The 20591-nt window shown below is 46.0% G+C and overlaps 2 protein-coding genes across 2 annotated transcripts in view; both read left to right on the forward strand.

Annotated features, from left to right (window-relative positions):
• LOC134357952 (uncharacterized) overlaps positions 1-4035 on the forward strand; it is a 33176-nt gene extending 29141 nt beyond the window's left edge. Inside the window, exons 14-16 of the mRNA XM_063069764.1 lie at positions 1716-1885; positions 2712-2815; positions 3898-4035. Of these exons, the coding sequence (XP_062925834.1) occupies positions 1716-1885; positions 2712-2815; positions 3898-4035 (412 nt within the window). The remainder of the gene's footprint in view (positions 1-1715; positions 1886-2711; positions 2816-3897) is intronic.
• An 834-nt stretch (positions 4036-4869) lies between these two features.
• The window catches only part of LOC134337079 (otoancorin-like), a 40758-nt gene continuing 25036 nt past the window's right edge, over positions 4870-20591 (forward strand). The window contains exons 1-6 of the mRNA XM_063031888.1: positions 4870-4973; positions 7044-7265; positions 13881-14048; positions 16085-16225; positions 17979-18037; positions 18644-18761. Of these exons, the coding sequence (XP_062887958.1) occupies positions 4941-4973; positions 7044-7265; positions 13881-14048; positions 16085-16225; positions 17979-18037; positions 18644-18761 (741 nt within the window). The 5' untranslated portion in view covers positions 4870-4940. The remainder of the gene's footprint in view (positions 4974-7043; positions 7266-13880; positions 14049-16084; positions 16226-17978; positions 18038-18643; positions 18762-20591) is intronic.

Here is a 20591-nt window from a genome sequence, read left to right on the forward strand (position 1 = left end):
AGTTAATTGGGACTTATCGGGACCAGTACATTTTGGCACAATTAGCCAAACTTTTATGGAAATAGTTAAAAAAAAACAAACTACTATTTAACAGAGTAACAAATTATGTATTCAAATGAAATATAGAATAAATTATAATGCTAGGAAAACTACAACAGTAATACAAAACTATGTATTAGTTAATTAATGACTGAGGAATTCATTCAGTGTACTCTGCCGTTTTCTTGACAGTAAATGAAAAAAAATCAGTGCAGACACCTATTGCAGATAATGGGCTGCCTTCATACAGTGCTTTCAATGATTGCATCCTCCAAATCTTCATTTTTATTGTAACATTCAAGATGATTGTTGATACCTTCAAATTCTTCATAGTTTCTAACTTGTTGAAGTAGCGAAATCGTTTTATTTTCACTCTCAGCCATTTCTGGCATCCCCAAGTCTGAATGCTTGAAGCCACAGTGAACAAATCAGTTCTTAATTGTCTTACTGTTTATTACTTGCCAAGTATCGGTGACCAAAATCAGTGCTCTTTGAAAACAAACATGTAAGTGATGCTATTTAAAAGCTGTTTCCTCTAAGCACATACGATATGCACATGACTGAAACGAATTAGAAAATGTTCAGCAACAGTCTCCTGCCCAAATTAAGCAATATAGTACCCCAAGTAAATGAAGGGAATCCCAGCTACTTTCTCAATTTGTTCTTGTTGTTAAAGAGTTGTCCCATATAAGCAGCTGACCCGATTAACTGATGAATCAATGAGCCAAAATCCACTGCACTCTCCACCCTCTACGTGGAAAAGATTTCCCTCACTCCCCTTGTAACTCTTTCCCCTCTCACTAAGTCAATACCCCCTAATTTTGAACTCATCTACCATGGGGAAAAGACCTTACCTCTGCATCTCATGATTTTAAACATTTCTTTGAGGTTGCTCTTCATTCCATGTTTCAAGGAGTAAAGAGCCAGTCTGGTCAACCTCTCCCTAAAAGCCAACCCCTCTAGTCCTGACAATGTCCTTTGTAAATGTCCTCTGCTCTCTTCCCAGTTTAACCACAGCCTTCCATGTTGTGTGGTTCTAACAACCCAATCCTCCCCACCCTCAGGACCTTATACCATCCCTTCAATCCAGATCTCACTCGGCCTCCCAGCACTGATCTCAACAGTAACCCTTATCAAACCCTAGTTGCACTGCCCATTGTCTTCCCCATCATCAGCCTATCATCACCTCTTGTCATCACTCCCATGCTCCCTCAGACCCCACCCAGGGGCGACTGGTTTTGGGAGGCTGGGGCTGTCCTGGTCTGGGTGGGGACTGTCTAGGGAAGGGTGTGCGCAAGTAAGGGGTCCACAGTCTGTGCATTCTGATCCCTCATACACTGAGGAGGATCAACAACTGCTCCGTTTGAGGTAGGGCATCCTGGGGCCTCCCAGGGTGAGATGTGTCTGTGTACTAAACAGGCAGCCTGGGTACCCCACCCCTGGCATCCAGACATGTGTGCGAGCTTGTCAATGCCCACCAGTCCTCAGAGAATGGTGTCACTGCCAGACTGTGTCTGCAACTGTGCCAGACTCTCACCGCATCTGCGTCCGACTCACCGTGGCTGCAACTGTCTCACCACGTCCAGGATGGCTGGACTCTATCTCACCGTGTCTGCGACCACCTCACCATGATTGTGATCGATTGGCATGAAGCTGATAGATGGTGTTCTCCCCAGGATGACGTTCTTACGTGAGAGGTACCAAAAGATGTGCCTGGATGTTCGGATGCAAGTCTTCCAATGGGCCAGGCGGAGTCTGGTGTTGGCTCAGTGTCAGGGTGAGAAGGCCGGGCAATCCATGAAGCAGACAGGCCCCACATCCGGGCTTGCAAATAAACCTCCACCAGGTGAGAAGCTCTGCAGCTTACCATGGCCTCTATCTAAGCCCCTGATGCCCTTCCTCCATCCTCTTGCCTCCTTCACCACTTTACATCTGAGAACAAGGCTTCCCTGAGGGCTGGAGGAACGCGTTTGTCCATGTCATGAGCCTGCATATCTTGATAGCCTGTTGAACTCTGAGCAAAACCCTCTCACTGACTGAATCTCTGCTGCTCTTCTGCAGAGAGAATCCCAATAACTCCTCTCTGCCTGAGTGAGGTCATTTCTCACCTCTGTGGTCAATAACCACACCTTCAGACTGAATCCAAAACGATTCTCTGTGACCCCCTCCCTCCCCGACTCCCCTCCCTCCCCTACACCCTTCCCCGTCTCTGTGACTCTCTCTGGCTTCTACACCCCTCCCCATCTCCGTGACCCTCTCTGGTCCCTACGCCCCTCCCCATCTCCATGACCCTCTCTGGTCCCTACGCCCCTCCCCATCTCCGTGACCCTCTCTGGTCCCTACGCCCCTCCCCATTTCCGTGACCCTCTCTGGTCCCTACGCCCCTCCCCATCTCTGTGACCCCACCAACTGTAACAGCCCCCGCTGTCCCTGGCTCCCATCTGAAGTTTGCGCGGCGAATAGGTGGTACTTGGAAAGTGCTGCTGTTGATGATGGTAGAAATGGATTCAATGGGAATTTCTAAGTAGACATAATTAAATATGGAAAAGCGGGGTAAGACTGCATGCCTCAGGAGGGGGTGAGGAGGAACTGAATGCAGTGGGTGAGTTGCATGAGTAACTGTGGCATTGAGGAGGAGATGCGTCAATAAAATTCTGCTCTTCTTCCCCAAGGTAAATGTAGGCAGCTGCAGATGACCAGTAGAGCTGTGGATACAATAGGATTCTTCATCCTCGATGCTCCTGACAAAGAATTTGCTAATGTCCGGCCTCCGCAGGTACTTCTGAATGGACCAATGGTATCTTTAAAATGGATGGATTACACAATGGGAGGTCATTGACAGAACCCGGAGTACTGAGCTGTATCATGAAACTATCTACCAGCCTCCCCAAACCCTGCAATGTGCTATGGGATGGTGTGAAGGGAGCTTCACTCTGTGTCTGACCCTGGGAGTGTATGATGGGACAGTGGATGGAGCTTCTCTCTGTGTCTGACCCCAGTAGTGTGTGATGGGACTGTGTAGAGGGAGCTTCACTTCATGTTTGACCCTGGGAGTATGTGAAGGGACAGTGCGGAGGAAACTTCACTGTGTGTCTGACCTTGGGGGTGTGTGATGGGACAGGGTGGAGGGAGGTTTACTCTGTGTCTGACCCCAGCAGTGTGTTATGGGATGGTGTGCAGGGATCTTCATTGTGTCTGACCCAAGAGTGTGTGATGGGACTGTGTAGAGGGAGCTTCGTTGTGTCTGATTTCGGGGTGTATGTGATGGGACAGTGTAGAAGGAGCTTTACTCTGTGTCTGGTCACAGGAGTGTGTGATAGGAGCTTCTTTGTGTCTGACCCTGCGAGTGTATGATGCGATGGGATGGAGGGAATTTCGCTCTGGGTCTGACCCTGTTGGCGTCTGATGGGATGATGCGGAAGGAGCTTCACTCTATGTTTGATTCCGGGAGTGTGTGATTGGATGGTATTGAGGGAAGGTTTTTTTCCTTGACTCACATACAGTTTTGTCTCCATTGATTGTGCTGTGGTTCACTTTAAGGGTTTTAGATATCCCATTTTAAAATTCTGGGGCCTGGATTATGTATGGTCCTCCTGGACTGCATTTGATCCAGGAATCAGGAGAAGGAGCTGAACACAGTGCTTCCAGTTTGGGTCTGACCCTGGAATATGGAGATGGGAACTGTGTATGATGTCTGACCTAGGGATAAGGAGACTGAGAACAGCATGGCACTCTAGCTGGGGACAGCACCACCTTTGTGCTCCCCGGATGTGTACCTGAGGAATGGTTGGCCGGGCCTGGTTTGAGGCAGCTTTGCCAGTCCCACCTCACACTGCTCTCTCTCCTTTATCTCCTCAGCTCTGCAACCTCTTCGCTGGTCCTGACATCGCCAGGAACCTCTCAGGCTTATCTGACATGGACCCCAGGCGGGGAAAGAAGCTTCTGGCTCAGCTGAGTACCCAATGCAAGCTCAGAAACATCACCCGGTATGTTTAGGCCGGATTCTGGCGGGTGGGGGAGGTTAGGTGGGGGGTGGGGAGATTATTGGGATTGTGGGTGAGAGGTTGGAGGGTGGTGGGAAAGATCGAGGATTAGGTGATGAGCAGGGTGGGGAAATGGGGCTGGAGGGTGGAGGTGGGAAGAGATGGGGAGGAAATGTGTCGTGCTATGCTCCCTCAGAGTGGCCCTCCCTCAGTACCACAGGGTGACCTTCCCTCGGTACTGCCTGTCTCACAGTGTGGCATTCGCCCATTATCACCCGCGATTTTTTGTGACATTGAGGGGTTTTATCCTGAGTGGGGGGGTTCGCCCTCTGCCAGGTGTGAGTGAGTTTAGGTGCTGTGTGGTGCACAGACCAACGGTCACCCACCTCTACTGCGGCATCTGCCAGTGAATTTCTGGGAACTGCTGCACTGTGTGAAGCATTGTTGAGGATCTCTGCCAAGCATGCCACAATCTTTCTGACCCATTACTGTCTGGAAGGAGGTTCAGAAGCATCAGGACTGGGACTGCTGGGCTGGGTAACAGCTTCTTCCCTCAGACTGGGGGATTAATGAATACTCTGCCACCACTGCAGTCTTGTCACTAGGACAGACGGCAGTGTGATGTTTACCCGTGCTGTGTAGTTCACAGGCATTTGAATTATATTGTATTCGTGGAATTATTTTGTTTATGTGTAATATATGTTCTGTAGGTGCACCATGGTCTGGAAGTACGTTGTTTCATTTGGTTGTATACATGTACAGTCAGATGACAATAAATTTGAATTTGAACTTGAAACATGAGGTTGGCCAAGCATCAAGTGTCTTGTTTCCTTGCCTTTCAGCTTGGGAGGATTGTCTTGTTTCTGTGCTGACGCAAAATCACTTGACAAAGAAATCACCGAGGTCCTTTTATCCACCATGAAAAACTGTAAGAACAAAGACGCCCAGAAGGTGAAACTAAATTAAAGATATTAACTATGTAGGGCAGAAATATTAGGCTTGTGTCTATGCAAAGCAAGTGATGTCCTCACTGCCAAGCAGCTTAACATGGGGGTCAGGTGCGTAAGAATGAGGACATCTTGGGGCATGTTGTGTGTGCTGTTGGGGAGCATTACAGAGAGAATGATGATCGATGGATCTATGCAACACTCGTCACCTGTTGGACTTGAATTTCAGATGGGAAATTCCCCATTCTTACAGTTGCTGCCACAAAACCTTTAATACCCAACCGTAGGGCTGACATTTCACATTACAACTGTTTCACCTTCCATCAGCGCGAACCTCCCTCGGTTTCTTCCACCACACGGCATTTCCTCTTCACCACCCCTCCCACAGCATGCCATTCCATCCTGACCACCCCTCCCGCAGTGCAGTGCTTCCTCCTCACTCCCCCTCACACTGCACGGTGCTCCCTCCTCCACATCCTTCCTACAGTGCGATACCCCCTCACAGCCCTTCACACAGGGTGGTGCCACCTCACCACCCCTCCCACAGCACGGATTGGGGTCAGGGTTCAAATTGGAGTGAGTGTTCAAAAGGAAGTGAGGATTGGGATGAGGGTTTGTATTAGGGTGAACGGATGGGATTGGGGTAAGGGTATGGGATTTAGGGTGAAGGTTTGTGATTGGGGTGAGGGGCTAGGATTGGTTTGATTGCTGTGAATGGGTGAGGGTTTATATGGGATGGGTGTGATGGTTGTGACTGGAATGAGGATTGGGATGAAGGGTTGGCTTTGAGGTGGGTGAAGTTTGGGATTGGGGAGTGTTTGGTATTGGAGTGAGGACTGGGACTGGGTAGAGTTTGGACTGCGGTGAGGGATTGGGGTTGAGGTTTTGATATTGGGTTGAGGGTTTGGGATTGGGCTGAGAGGTTGGGATTGGGGTGTGGGTTGTTATTGGGTTATGGGTTTTGGTTTGGAATTGGTATGAGGGTTTGAGATTGGGGTGAATAGATGGAATTGGGGTGAGGGTTTGGGATTGAGGTGACTAGATGGGATTGGGGTGAGGGTTTGGGATTGGGGTGACTAGATGGGATTGGGGTGAAGGCTTGGGATTTGGATGAGAGTTTGGGATTGGATTGTGGATTTGGGATTGGGATCATGATGAGTGTTGTGATTAGGCTGAGGGGTTGGGATTGGGGCAAAAGGTTGATATTGGGGTAAGGGGCTGGTCTAGGATGGTGTGAAGGTTTGGAATTGGGGTGAGGGTTTAGGATTGCAGTGTGGGTTTAGATTGGGTGATGGTTTAGGATTGGGCTAAGGGTTTGGGATTGGAGTGTGTGTTTGGGATTCAGGTGAGGTTTTTGGGATTGTGGTAGGGTTTTGGGATTGGTGTGAGGTTTTGGCTTGGGGTGAGTGTTTGGGATTGGAGTGCAGTTTTGGGATTGGGGTCAGCATTTGGGATGATGGATGTGTGTTTAGGATTGGAGTGAAAGTTTGGAATTCATGTGAGCTTTGGGATTGGGGTGAGGTTTTGGGATGGAGATGATGTATTGGGATTGGAGTGAAGGTTTGTGATTGGAGTGAGGGTTTGGGAATGGGGAGGTGGATGAGATTGGAGTGAATGTTTGGGATTGGGATGAGGTGATGGGATGTGGACAAGGGGATGAATGAGAATAAGGTGGAGGATTGACATTGGGTTGAGGGAAGGGGTGTAGCTTTGGGATTGGGGGAAGGGTTTGTATTGGGGTGAGGATTTGGGATTATGGTAAAGGATTGGGATTGAGGCATGGGCTAGCAATTGGGGCGAGGGGTTCAGATTGGTGTTAGGGATTTGTATTGGTGCGAGGGTTGGGATTGTGATGTGGGGTTGGTCTATGATGTTGTAAGGTCTATGGTTGGGGTGAACATCCAGAATTGGATTATGTTTGGATGGTAGGTAGATTTTAGGTGCATTGTGGGTGAAGGCTAGGCTGACAGTTGGGTTACTATAGTATGTGGGTTGATAATCATGGTCTTTACGTTAAACCAGGGAAGAGGGATGTTAGTCTTGATGGGATCCCTAATGCTGCCTTGTACTGCAGAACCTCAATAGCATAATCAGGGACTTGGCCAATAAGCAGCCACTGGACAAAGCATTCCTGCAAAAGATGGGACCTTCTGCATCCGCCCTCTCCAGCACGCAGATTGCCAACATCAGCGACCGAGACATCCCCGACATCATCTCCGACCTGGGCCGAGGGAAAGACTGGTCAAAGCAAAAGTCCAGGATTCTGGTTAAGAAGTTCCTGAAAGGTGGAGGAAAGGTAAGAGGAGAAAGGTGACAGAAATGGCAGAGTAGGACATTCACTGGCTGAATATCAGGCCATAAAGAAGTACTTGTTTTAAAGGAAAGCAGACAACTCCATCATCAGCCTCTTCTTTACTTCCAGAGTAATACAGTATGGAGACAGGCTCTTTGTCCCAACTCACCCGTACTGACATGATGCCCACCAAGCCAGTGCTATTTGCACACCTTTGGCATGTAAACATCTAAGCTGCTCGGGATGTGATCCAAATGTATTTTAAATGTTGTTACCATACCTACCTTACCACTTCCTCTGCCAGTTCATTTCATATACTGCACCCACCATTCTCTGTGAGAAGATCATGGCCCCCAGGTCTCTTTTTGGTCTCTCGCTTCTTACCCTAAACCTGTGCCTTCTAGTTTTTAGCTTTCCTTACCTGGGAAAAAGATTGAGAGCATTCACTCTACCTCTGCCCCGTAGAGGGCAGAAGATGGAGAATATTCTGCCTGGAGGTCGGTGACCGGTGGTGTTCCACAGGGATCTGTTCTGCAACATCTGCCCTTTGTGATTCTTTATTAATGACTTGGATGAGGAAATTGAAGGATGTTTGCAGATGACACAAAGGTTGGTGGTGTTGTGGATAGTGTAAAAAAAGTTTGTTGAGGATTACAATGGGATATTGACAGGATGCAAAGCTGAGCTGAGAAGTGGCAGATCGAGTTCAACCTGGGAAAGTGTGAAGTGATTCACTTTTGGAAATTCAAAGTTGAATGCAGAATACAGGGTTCTTAGTAGTGTGGAGGAATGGGGGAAAACTTGGAGTCTGTAGATCCATAAAAGTTGCCACACAATTGATAGGATTCTTATGATGGTGTATTTGTTGTACCATCACATTTAAGAGCCTTGAAGTAATGTTGCAGCTCTAGAAAACCCTAGCTGTACCATACTTGGAATATTGTATTCAGTTCTGGTCGCCTCACTGTAGGAAGGATGTGAGAGCTTTAGAGAGGGTGCAGAGGTGATTTATCAGGATGCTGTCTGGATTAGAGAAAATGTCTTATGAAGATGTATTGAAAGAACTAGAGCTTTTCTCTTTGGAACAAAGGAAGATGAGAGGTAGAATGAAAGAGGATACGAAAAGCTTTTTCGGATACATAAAGAGTAAAGGAGCGACAAAAGTAAATACTTAGCAGCTACCAAGTGACCCTGGAGAGGTAGTAATGGGGACAAAGAAATGGTGGACAAACTTAATAAGTATTTTGCATTAGTCTTCACTGTGGAAGACACCAGCAGTATGCCAGAAATTCAAGTGTCGGGGGATAGAAGTGAGTGTAATTGCTATTACTAAGGAGGTGACTTGATACAGGTGCATAAGATGATAAGAGGCAAAAATAGAGTGGACAGCCAGAGATTTTCTCCCAGGGTGGAAACTGCCAATACAAGGGAGTATAATTTTAAGGTGATTGCAAGAGAGTATAGAGGGGATCTCAGAGGTAGGCTTTTTTTTTTAACACAGGGAGAGTTTGGTGCACAGAACACCCTGTCATGGATGGGGGTAGAGACAGTTACATTAGACACACTTAAAAGACTCTGAGGTAGGCACATGAATAATGGAATGCTATGTGGGAGGAAAAGGTTAGATAGTTTTTCGAGTAGTTTAAAAGATTAACACAACATTGTGGGCTGAAGGGCCTGTACTGCACTGAGAGGTTCTATGTGATTTTAACTCTCCACATATTGACTGGGACTTCCATAAGCTGAAAGGACTGGATAGGACAGAGTTTGTCAAATGTGTTTCGGAAAGTTTACTTAATAGAGGTTCTAACTAGGGAGAGCATGATACTAGAGTTCCTCTCAGGAACAAGACAGAGCAGGTGACAGAAGTGTGTGAAGAGGTTCTAGTGATCAGAAGTGTATTAGTTTTAAAATAATTGTGGAGAAGGATAAGACTGGTCCATCAGCTGAGGTTCTAAGTTGGAGAAAGGATAATGTTAGACTATAAGACATAGGAGAATAATTGGACCATCTGGCTCATTGATTCTGCTTCTCCTATCCATCATGTCTGATATATTACATCTCTCACCCCATTCCTCCTGACTTCTCGCCATAAACTTTGATACCCTTACTAATCAAGAACTTATCAAATTCTGCTTTAAATATACCCAATGATTGGCCTCTGCAACAATCTGTGGCAATGAATTCAACAGTTTCACTACAGTCTGGCTTAAAAAAAATGCCTCCTCATCTCTGTTCTAAAGAAATGCCCCTGTATTCTGAGACTGTGCCCACTGGTCCTACAGTTCCCCATGATAGGAAACATCTTCTCCAAATCCACTCTATCTAGGCTTTCAATATTTGACAGGTATCAATGAGATGTCCCCTCATTCTTTTAAACTCCAGCGAATACAGGCCCTGAGCCATCAAATGCTCTATGTGTTAACCCTTTCATTCCTGGAATCATTCTTGTGAACCACCTCTGGACCCTCTCCAGTACCAGCACGTCCTTTCTTAGATAAGGGGCCTATTACTGCTCACAATATTCCAAATGTGGTCTGACCAAGCCTCAGCATTACACCCTTGCTTTTATATTCTAGTCCTCTTGAAACAACCTGTGTCTCACATCCTCATGTCTCCTTGCAACACAGGAGGAAGCTGTTAGACCCAGAAAGCCCACGCCAGTTCTCTTGCCTACAACCCATCCTCCTGTCGCCTATTTACATTACTATAATGTAATTTTATTCCATAAATTTTGATGGCATTGGAAAAGCTCTGGCAAGTGTGGATGGGATAGGATGTTTTCTGGTGAAAGGATGCTTGGTAAGTGGCAGGACTTCAAAAGTGAAATATTGAGAGTACAGATCCTGTATCTTTCTATCAGAATAAAAGGCAAGGCAAGGTTAACAGGTTTATGGAACATTGAAATTAGATTTAACATCACTGGCAGTGGTCGTGAAATCTGAGGTTTTGGGACAGCGTACACTGAAATACATACACACACACACACACACACACCACAAAAATAAATAATTAGTGCAAAACAAGATGGAACCAAATACTGAGGAAGTATTCATGGGTTCACTGTCCATTCAGAAATCTGATGGTGGAGGGGTAGAAGATGTTCCTGAAACATTGAGTGTGAATCTCTCACACAATGAGAAAAGGACACGTCCTGTGTAATTGGAGTCCTTAATGATGGATGCTGCCTTCTTGAGGCATTACCTTTTGAAGGTGTCTTCAATGCTGGTGCCCATGATGGAGATGACTGAGATTACAACTTTCTGAAACTCCTTTTGATCCTGTGCAGTGGCCCCTCCTTACCAGAAGGTGATACAACCGGTTAGAATGCTCTCCACAGTACATTTGTAGAAATTTGTGAGTGTCCTTGGTGACATACCAATTCTTTTCAAACTCCAAATGAAATATGGCCACTGCTCTGTCTTCTTTGTAACTGCATTGATTTGTTGGGCTTAGGATGGATCCTTAGATGATGACATGTAGGAACTTGAAGCTGCCCACCCTTTCCACTTCTGAATCCTCAATGAGGACTGGTGTGTGTTTCCTCAACTTGCCTTTCTTGAAGTCAATAATCAATTCTTTCAGCTTACTGACGTTGAGTGCAAAGTTGTTGTTTTTTACACACTTGATCGGATGATCTATCTCGCCCCCATACATCTTCTCGTCACCATCTGAAATTCTGCTAAAAACAGTTATGTTGTCAGCAAATATAGAGACAGCATAGGATCATAAGAAATAGGAGCAGGAGTAGGACATCTAGCATGTCGAGCCTGCTCCACCATTCAATAAGATCATGGATGATCTGGCCATGGACTTATCTCCACCTACCTGCCTTTTCCCCATAACCCTTAATTCCCCTACTATGCAAAAATCTATCCAACCTTGTCTTGCATATATTTACTGGAGCCAATTTTCCATGAATTCAAACCCACTTCTCCCATACCAATCCTGGAGCCACACATTTAACTCTCTAATCTTCCTGACCCTTTGCCAATTTGCACGTGGCTCAAGTAGTAATTCAGAGATTACCACCTTTTTGGTTCTGCTTTTTAAATTAGTCCCTTGCTGCTCAAACTTGCTCAACAGAACCTCTTTCCCCATTCTGTCTATGTTGTTGGTACCCACATGAACCATGACAGCTGGATCTTTGCCCTTCCACTGCAAATTCCTCTGCGGGTCAGATAAGATGCCCTGAACCTGGGCACCAGGCAGGCAACTCTGCCTATACTATCCCCAATTACAACTACATTTCTCTTCTCTTCCCCTCTTGAATGGTACCACAGTTAAGTTGCTCATCCTTCCTATAGCCCCAACTCTCATCCGCACAGGAAACAAGAATCTCAGAGCTGTTGGACAAACTCAAGGGCTGAAGCTCCTCCAGCACTGTCTTTTGGATCCCACTAGCTGCCTCACTCACAGTCACACCTTCTTGTCCCTGACCCCAGACCCAATATGAAGCAGCTAATCTAATGGGTGTGACTACCTCTGAAACAGAGAATCCAGGTGACTCTTCCCCTCTTTGATGTACCACAGTGTTTGAAGCTCAGATTCCAGGTCATCAACTTTGAGCCTGAGTTCCTCGAGCAGCCAATGCTTGCTGCAGATGTGGTCATCAGGAATCATGATGGGGATGACCAGCTCATCACCTGATCCTGCAACATCCCTACTTTATTTAATTAGCTGCAATTTAGTGACTTTTTATTCAACCACTATAAAAGCCTTATCTGCTACTTACCTGTGCTTCCTCACCGAAGCCTCAAGTTCCCACTCCTACACTGGTCCGCTCACACAATGGCTGCTCCACTTTGACCCTACTTTACTTTTATTTGCTCCTGCTAATGAATCATGAATCGATTGGTCCGCTACCAATGCGCCGAGCTCCACGAAACACTCCTTTTTTTAAAACTCTTCTCCCCAACCTGTGCGAAGCTCTCTCTCTCTGCGAATCGATTGTTCTGCACTAATCTGAGCTGTGCCAAGCCACACAGTCGTGGGTGTAGAGAGAATAGAACAGTGGGATAAGCATGCATCCTTGAGGTACACCAGTGTTCATTGTCAGTAAGAAGGAGATGGTATTTCTAATCTGCACAGACTATTGTATCCTGGTGAGGAAGTTAAAGGTCTAGTTGCAGAGGGAGGTACAGAGGGCCAGGTTCTGGAATTTTTGATTAGAATTGAGGGTATGACTGTGTTCAACGCTGAGCTGTAATCAATAAACAGCCGCTTGACCTATTACTATTTCCAAAGGAGAGCTAGCGAAATTGCATCAACTGTAGATCTCTTGTGGCGATAGGCAAATTACAGCGGGTCCAGGTCCTTGCTTAGACAGGAGTTGATTCTGACCATGACCAACCTCTCAAAACACTTCGTCACAGTAGATGTAAGTGCAACTGGGCAATAGTCATTGGGTCAGCTCACCTTGCTCCTCTTGGGTACTGGTATGATTGTCACCCTCTTGAAGCGGATGGAAGCCTCCGACTGTAGCAGTGAGAGATTAAAGATTTTCTGAGACATTGAGGTTAAAAAGCAGGAGGAGCATAGCAGGTATCGGCAGCAAGGAACTAATGAGGTACTTGAGTATAAGAAATGCAAGAGAACACAAGAAGGAAATTAAGAGGGCTAAAAGAAGGCATAAAAGGTGAAGAGCTTTTAAAGATATATTAAGAACAAAATTGGACGATTATCTATGCATGAAGCCAAAAGAGATGGGGAGATCCTAAATGGATTTTTTACATTTGTATTTTCTTGGGAGTCTATATAACTGAGGCAAAACAGCATTGAGGACCCCAGGGCCTGACAAGGAGAATTCTTGGACTTTGGGGGAAGCTAGTGTGGAAATTTCAGGGGCCCAGAAAGAGGAATTTGAAACATTATTCACAAAGAGCGAGGTGCTGGGGGGCTTCAGGATATATAATGTTGTTCTGTTATTCCAGAAGGTCTCTGAGGAAACTGGGAAATTGGTAGGCATGTCAGCCTGAAGTCAGTAGTGAGTAAATATCTAAAAGGCAGGATATATAAGTATTTGGAAAGACAGATTAATTAGGGATAGCCAACATGGCTTTATGTGTGGTGGGTCATGTCTAGCCAATCTTATAGAGCTTTTTTGAGGACATTACCAGGGAAGTTGATGATGGCAAGGCAGTGAATGTTGTCTCCATGGACTTTAGCAAGGCCTTTGACAAGGTCCCGCATGGAAATTTAACAGAAGGTTCAATCGCTTGGCATTGAGGATGAAGTAGTAAATTGGGTTCAAAGTGGGCTTAGAAGTAGAACCCTGAGTGTGTTAGTGGATAGTTTCCATTCTAACTGGAGGCTTGAGACAACTGGTGTGCTGTAGAGATCATTTTGTGTCCCATATTTAAGAAAAGAAGTGCTAGCAACAGAGAGAGTCCAGAGAAGGTTCATGAGAATGAATCTGGGAATGAAAGGGTTAATGCAAGAAGCATTTGGTGACACTGAAGCTATACTTGCTGATGTTTACAAGACTAAGGGGCGACCTCATTGAAACCTACTGAATACTTAAAAGTCTAGACAGAGTATTTGCAGAGAGGAAGTTTGCAATGCTGAAGGAGTTTAGTACCCCCGCTGATTTCCTGCTGCTCTCTGCCTCTCCCACAGATCTCCTCAAGCTCTGATCTGGAGAAGTTGGGAAGTCTGGTGAGTGGGCTCAACAGCAGAGTGCTTCGCAATGTGAGTGGGGTGCAGCTACTCCAGGCGGTCAAGGAAGGTCTGGAGAAGGAGGCCAAAGAGATGTCATCCTTCCAGAGGAAGACCATTGTAGAAACGGTAAGAGCAGAGCATTGAAACAGAACTGCCAGCTGTTGATAGATCACAGCTCCCACAGCAAGAATGTCCACAGTAGGGGCAGTCCCTCGGCTTTGTCTCAACATTTCAGTAAACCCCAGCTTAGCAACCTCAGCTCCAGCTACCTGACCAATCCAGGGCAGGGTATTGAAGCTCCCTCCACATTGTCCCTTCACATACTCCTGGCTCAGACAGTGAGTGAGGCTCCCTCCACACCGTCCCATCACACAATCCGGGGACAGACACAGAATGGAGTTCCCTCCACATTGTCCTAACATACACTCCTGAGTCTGATACAGAGTGAAGCTTCCTCCACACAGTCCCATCACACACACTTGGGGTCAGACACAGAGTGAATCTTCCTCCACACCATCCATCGCACACTTCTGAGGTCAGATACAGAGTGAGGCTCCCTCCACAATGTCCCATCGCACACTCCTGATGTCAGACTCAGAGGGAATTTCCCTCTGCACACCTCATTCAACATTCCTGGGGTCAGACGCAGAGTGAAGTTCCCTCTACACCATCCCATCACACACTACTGGGATCAGACACAAGGTGATCCACTCTTCACATTGTCCCATCAAACACACTTGGGGTCAGACATGGGGATGCAACACCCTCCAAACCTTCCCATCAATCACCCCTGGGTCAGACACAGAGTGACGTTTCCTCCACATTGTCTCATCACACACTCCCGGGGTCAGACACAGAATGAAGCTCCATCCGCACTGACCGATCACACACTCCTGAGGTCAGATACAAAGTGAAGTTCCCTCCACACCGTCCTAACACGCACACCCATAGTCAGACACAGAATGAATATCCCTTCACATTGTCCCATCATACAATCCCGGAGTCAGACGCAGAGTGAAGCTCGCTCCACACCGTCCCATCACTCATGACCAGGAACAGACACAAGGTGAAGCTCTCTCCATGTTGTTCCATCACACACACACTCGGGGTTGGACACAGGGTGAAGCTTCCTCCACATTGTCCCATCACACGTTCCCACGGTCAGGCACAGAGTGAAACTCCATTCACACTGTCCCATCACACACTCCTGAGGTTAGACACAAAGTGAAGCTCCCTCCATATGGTCCCATCACATACTCCTGGGGTTAGACACAGGGTCAAGCTCCCTCCACTCTAACATGTTAGATGCAGGGGTGCAATCTGGGATGGTAATTATGCTCAGTAAGTCCAGGTGCACACTGTAATGATTGCAGTTTCTATTTCTTTCAAATCATTGTTTCATTGATCATTGGGATTGAAGATCGGCTTTTGACCAAGGGAGAAAAAATAGTCAAAGTCATACTTTATTGATCCTGGGGGAAATTGGTTTTCATTACAGTTGCACCATAAATAATTAAATAGTAATAAAACCATAAATAGTTAAATAGTAATATGTAAATTATGCCAGGAAATAAGTCCAGGACCAGCCTATTGGCTCAGGGTGTCTGACCCTCCAAGGGAGGAGTTGTACATTTTGAGGGCCACAGGCAGGAATGACTTCCTATGACGCTCTAATGCGACAGAGAACAAGCAGGAGGAGAAATGCTAGCAGTGTTTGGATGAGCTGACAAGGAGGCCCTTCTCGGGAGGAGGAGCAACCCTTCATATTCCCTCTAGGGAGATTTGCTCCTTTCAGTAGGTTTTCCCCCTCTTACCCTCTTCTCACTTGCTTATCACTTCCCTCTGGTGGCCCTTCTTTCTTCCCTTTCTCCCATAATCATTTCTCCTCTCCTATCAGGTTCTTCTTCAGACCTTTACCTTTCTCACCTTTCACATACCAGCACGTCCTCCTTCCCCTCCCTTTAGCTCTTTATTTTGACATCTTCCCACTTCCTTCCCAGTCCTGATGACGGGTCTCAGGCTGAAATGTCAACCCTTAATTCATTTCTGTACCTGCTGCCTGACCCACTGAGCTCCTCCAGCATTTCCTGTGCGAGTGGTCTACTGTTCTCCTTGTTCTTCAAAAAGCAGAATTGAGACTCATCTCTGTTTTCCCCATGCAGATCCTGGAAGGGGTGAACAGTACGGCTGCCCTTGAGTCTCTGTCGGGATCACTGGTGAAGGAACTGCCCCTCCAAGCTATCAGGAGCGCCAACGTCAGGAACCTGCACAACCTGACTGAGAAACCCTGGACCATGATTCATGTGAGTTGCTGAACCCTCTCCCCCCCACCCCCCACTCCACCTTCTCAGCCAGACTCATTGGCTTCCTGGTGCCATCGTTCCACCCTCCCCATCACCTTACAAAAACTCATGACAAACAGTTGTCTAGGAATATGAACTGTCTGTAATGTTGGTACAATTTGCTTCACACAAAGTCACTTACTTCATTGGTACATTATCCACCATCTGCTGGTCATCTATGAAGGTGTGTTGTGTACATACTATACATTTCCCTGGAATACACCAGACATGTTGTAACCAGCAATAGCAGTCGGCTGTGTGTGTGTGTGCGGCAGTAACTCAATGCATGAAAACGTGCAGACATCGTCAAGAGGTTCAGTTGTTGTTCAACCCAACCAGCGGAATGGGGAAGAAATGTGATCTAAGTGCCTTTGACCATGGAATGACTGTTGGTGGCAGATAGGCTGGTTTGAGTATCTCAGAAACTGCTGATCTCCGGGGATTTTCACACATGACGGTCTCTAGATTTTATGGAGAGTGGTACTGTGACGACAAACCAAATTATCAGAAGATTGATGCTGATGAGAGAGATGAGGGAGACAATGGAGAAACATTCAAAATGCTAATGAGAGAAGAGAGAGATTAACGAAAAGAGACACAGTTCCGAGTATTGACAGACCGGTTGCTTTGAACCTGAACTGTTTGAAGTTTGATGGACAGGCGATACCCCAGCAGGGGGATAAAAAGAACAGGTTCGCTAAGGCACGACACACCACGAGATCACGAGACCCTGGAAGAGCGGTGTGCCCCCACAAGTTGGTGCGAGTTTGGAGGTCTGGTCGCGGGAACCGACCATAGACGTACAGGGTGGAAAGGGTATGATCGGTGGGAACCTGGTGTGTGTGTCCACCCTTGCCTGGGTGCCGGGTTCACCACGGAAGAACGGTTGTATCCGGAGCGGAGGGGTCACAGTCGGTGACCACAGAAGACATAACAAAGGGTCCGCCCGAGAGCTAACTGCAAAGAACAGTAAAGGTCTGTCTGTATCAGATTTGTATTTTTTTTTCTCTCTGTCTCTGTCTCTCTCAGCACAACAGCGATTACTGCGAACTGTACTATGCTGAACTGAACTCTGCGTCACTTGAGACTGATCGTTTTACCCCTAGACTGCGATAGAGCTTGGTTGATTCCTATTACCCTAGTTCTGTGTACATGTGTGTTTTATCATTGCTAACCTGTTGCCTATGATTAGAGTACTGTGTTGCTTATTTCTGTAATAAAACTTTATTAGTTTCTGTTAACCAGACTCCAACTAAGTGGTCCATTTCTGCTGGTTTGGCAACCCAGTTACGGGGTACGTAACAGTACAAAAACCAAAAAATATCCAGTGAGCAGCAATTCTGTGGGTGAAAATGCCATTTTATGAGAGAGGCCTGAGGAGAATGGCCAGACTGGTTGAAACTGGCAGGAAGATGGCAGCAACTCAAATAACTACATGTTAAAACAGTGACGAAGAGCATCTCTGAATATACAACATGTCCAACCTTGAAATGGAAGGGCTACAACAGCAGAAAACCACAAACATACACTCAGTGGCCATTCTCTTAGGTACAGCAGGTAAAGAGGTAACAGAGTGCATATTCCAGTGGAAATTCAGAGGGACTTTTGACTTAATATTTTGTGTATAGATGAATTGAAAATGTATTTATCTATTGACATCCAAATCACCCTTGCCTTGTGATCTAACTCTTGCAATTTCTTCTGTCTGGTTTAGGCTCTGTACCTGTGCAAAGTTGTCTTGAAGGATGGATCCATGTCAGCCAGTAAATTCAGGTAACACCAACTCCACAAATCCTGCCATGTGCTTTTCAAAGTGCCTGTCTATATAACCATGAAAATTGGTGGCAAAAAAAGGTGCTCATGGGTTTAAGTGTCTGTCTGTTCATGTTTTAAGTCCCTTATTTAAGAAAGGATAAGAAAGGTTGGCATTAGAGAAGGTCCAGATAAGGCTGACGAAAATAATCCTTGGAATGAAAGGGGTAACATACGAGGAGCATTTGATGGCTCTGGGCTATATTCTCTGGAGGTTAGAAGAATGAGAGTGGATTTCATTGAAAACTTGATAGAACAGAGATGAGGAGGAAATTTCTTTAGACAGAGGGTGGAATTCATTAAGACCAAGTTATTGGGTATCCTTAAAGCAGAGGGTGATATGTTTTGATTAGTCAGGGTGTAAAATGTCATAGGGAGAAGGCAGGAGAATGGTGCTGAGATGGAAAATAAATCAGCCATGAATGAAGGGCAGAGCAGACTCAACGGGCTGAATGGCCTAATTCTGCTTCTGTGCCTTGTGGTCTTAGGTCTTAGAGCTGTAGAGTGCAGAAGCAACCCCTGTGGTCCACTCTGCCATCATTTCTATACATCTTTTGCCACCCACAGCCAGCTGGGGCCCCTGACTCAGGGTGTGACCTGTGAGAAGCTTAAGACCTATGGTGACCGGTTTGGCATGAAGATGGGCCTGGCACTGAGGAACACCACATGGCTGTCAAGGAAACAGGTGCTGTACTGTCTCATGTCCCTCGTCCATTCTCCACCCTCTGTCTCTGTCCCTCGTCCACTCTCCACCCTCTGTCTATTTCCCTCGTCCACTCTCCACCCTCTGTCTATTTCCCTCGTCCACTCTCCACCCTCTGTCTGCAGGCCAGTGAGAGGGCTCAGCTTTCTCATAGGCACCCCAGAGGTTCAATGTGCCCAGTCTGAGAACTACGGAGTAACACCGTCATTGGAGAGAGAAAACAGCTTAACATCTGTCAGTGACGATCAGCCTCATACTCTTATCTCCCACATCCTAGACTCCTTGTTTGACATCCCCTCCATGGACTCTGTCCACACTTCTCACTGTCTCATTAAGGCAGCCAACAAAATCAAATACCCCACTCATCCCACACATACTTCTTCTTCCTCCTTCCCATCAGGCAGAAGATACAAAAGTCTGAAAGCATGTACCACCAGTTTCAAGGACACCTTCTATCCCTCTGTGATCAGACTCTTGAAGACTATCAGATGAACTTCAGTATGATGAGATGGATTCTTGACCTCACAATCTACTTCATGGCTCTTGCGCCATACTGCCAGTCTGCGCTACACTTTCTCAGTAACTGTGACACTACTCTATGTTCTGTTATTGTTTTCCCTTGTACTCCCTCGATGTACTGATGTGATTAAATTATCTGAATTGATGTGGAAAATACTTTTCACTCAATTTTATCAATCTTCAAAGTTCAAAGTAAATTTATTATCAAAGTACATACATGTCACCATATACAACCTTAGATTCATTTTCTTGTGGGCATACTCAATAAATCCATAAAAGTAGCAATGAAAGACTGCACCAATTTGGCCATTCAAAAGATACCATCTGTGCAAATACAAAAAGAAAGAAATAATAATGATAATGATGTGACAATAGTAAACCAATTTACCTGCACACTGACTGGAAGGTCTGGAGAACCCACTGGGCAACTCATTAATATAGATATTCATAGCCGAGGCCCAGTAACATGTTGCTGTGACCCTCCACTATTAATGCTATCTCAGAAGAAGGCCCATTTTCCTCATTCTTGGTTAGCCAGTCTCCAGTTTATATAATATTTGACCTGAGTCCCCAGGCACTTCCAGGCAGGACTCATTGTCTGATATCTACTAGAAATCCAATGATCACCTCTGTGGGATCACCCTGTCCATCCCATCCTTAAAGGATTCTAGAGCGGTTGTTGAACTTTCCTTTACAAAATCCATATCCACTCTGCTGGATAGTCCGATAACTTTTGAAATCATATAGCACTTTCAACATTTTAAACCACGTGTGCAGTTACATAAAAGCAGAACTAAATATCCCCCCCTTCATAATGCGGAAATGACCCCAGTTTCTAATTTTTCACGCAAGAGGAAACATCCTGTCTACCCTGAGCTCTCCATCACACTCTCTGAGCTTTGCCTTCCCTCGTTGACAGCACAGCTTGGTATCTGTCCAGTAAGCAATCTGTGAGCTGATCGCAATGCACGTAACATGCATCTGTACAACATACTAACCAGTACGTCTTTGGAATCTGGGAGGAAACCTACACGTTCACGTTCCTCTCCGTGAAGATATGGGTTTCCTCCGAGTGCTCCGGTTTCCTCCCACATTATTCCATATCTGTACTTTAACCTCTAACTTTATATTTTAGGTCATTCTTTATAATTGTTAATTATCATTTTATGATTATTTTTGCGGCATGTCACGCTGACACACCACAGCAAATTTCTAATACTTGTAAATATATGTAAATTTGATCACTGATCCTTGATAACATTGTGTGAGTTGTCCCAATGGCTAGCTGCACCT

This window comes from Mobula hypostoma, chromosome 2 (assembly GCF_963921235.1).
Source record: "Mobula hypostoma chromosome 2, sMobHyp1.1, whole genome shotgun sequence".
NCBI lineage: Eukaryota > Metazoa > Chordata > Chondrichthyes > Myliobatiformes > Myliobatidae > Mobula > Mobula hypostoma.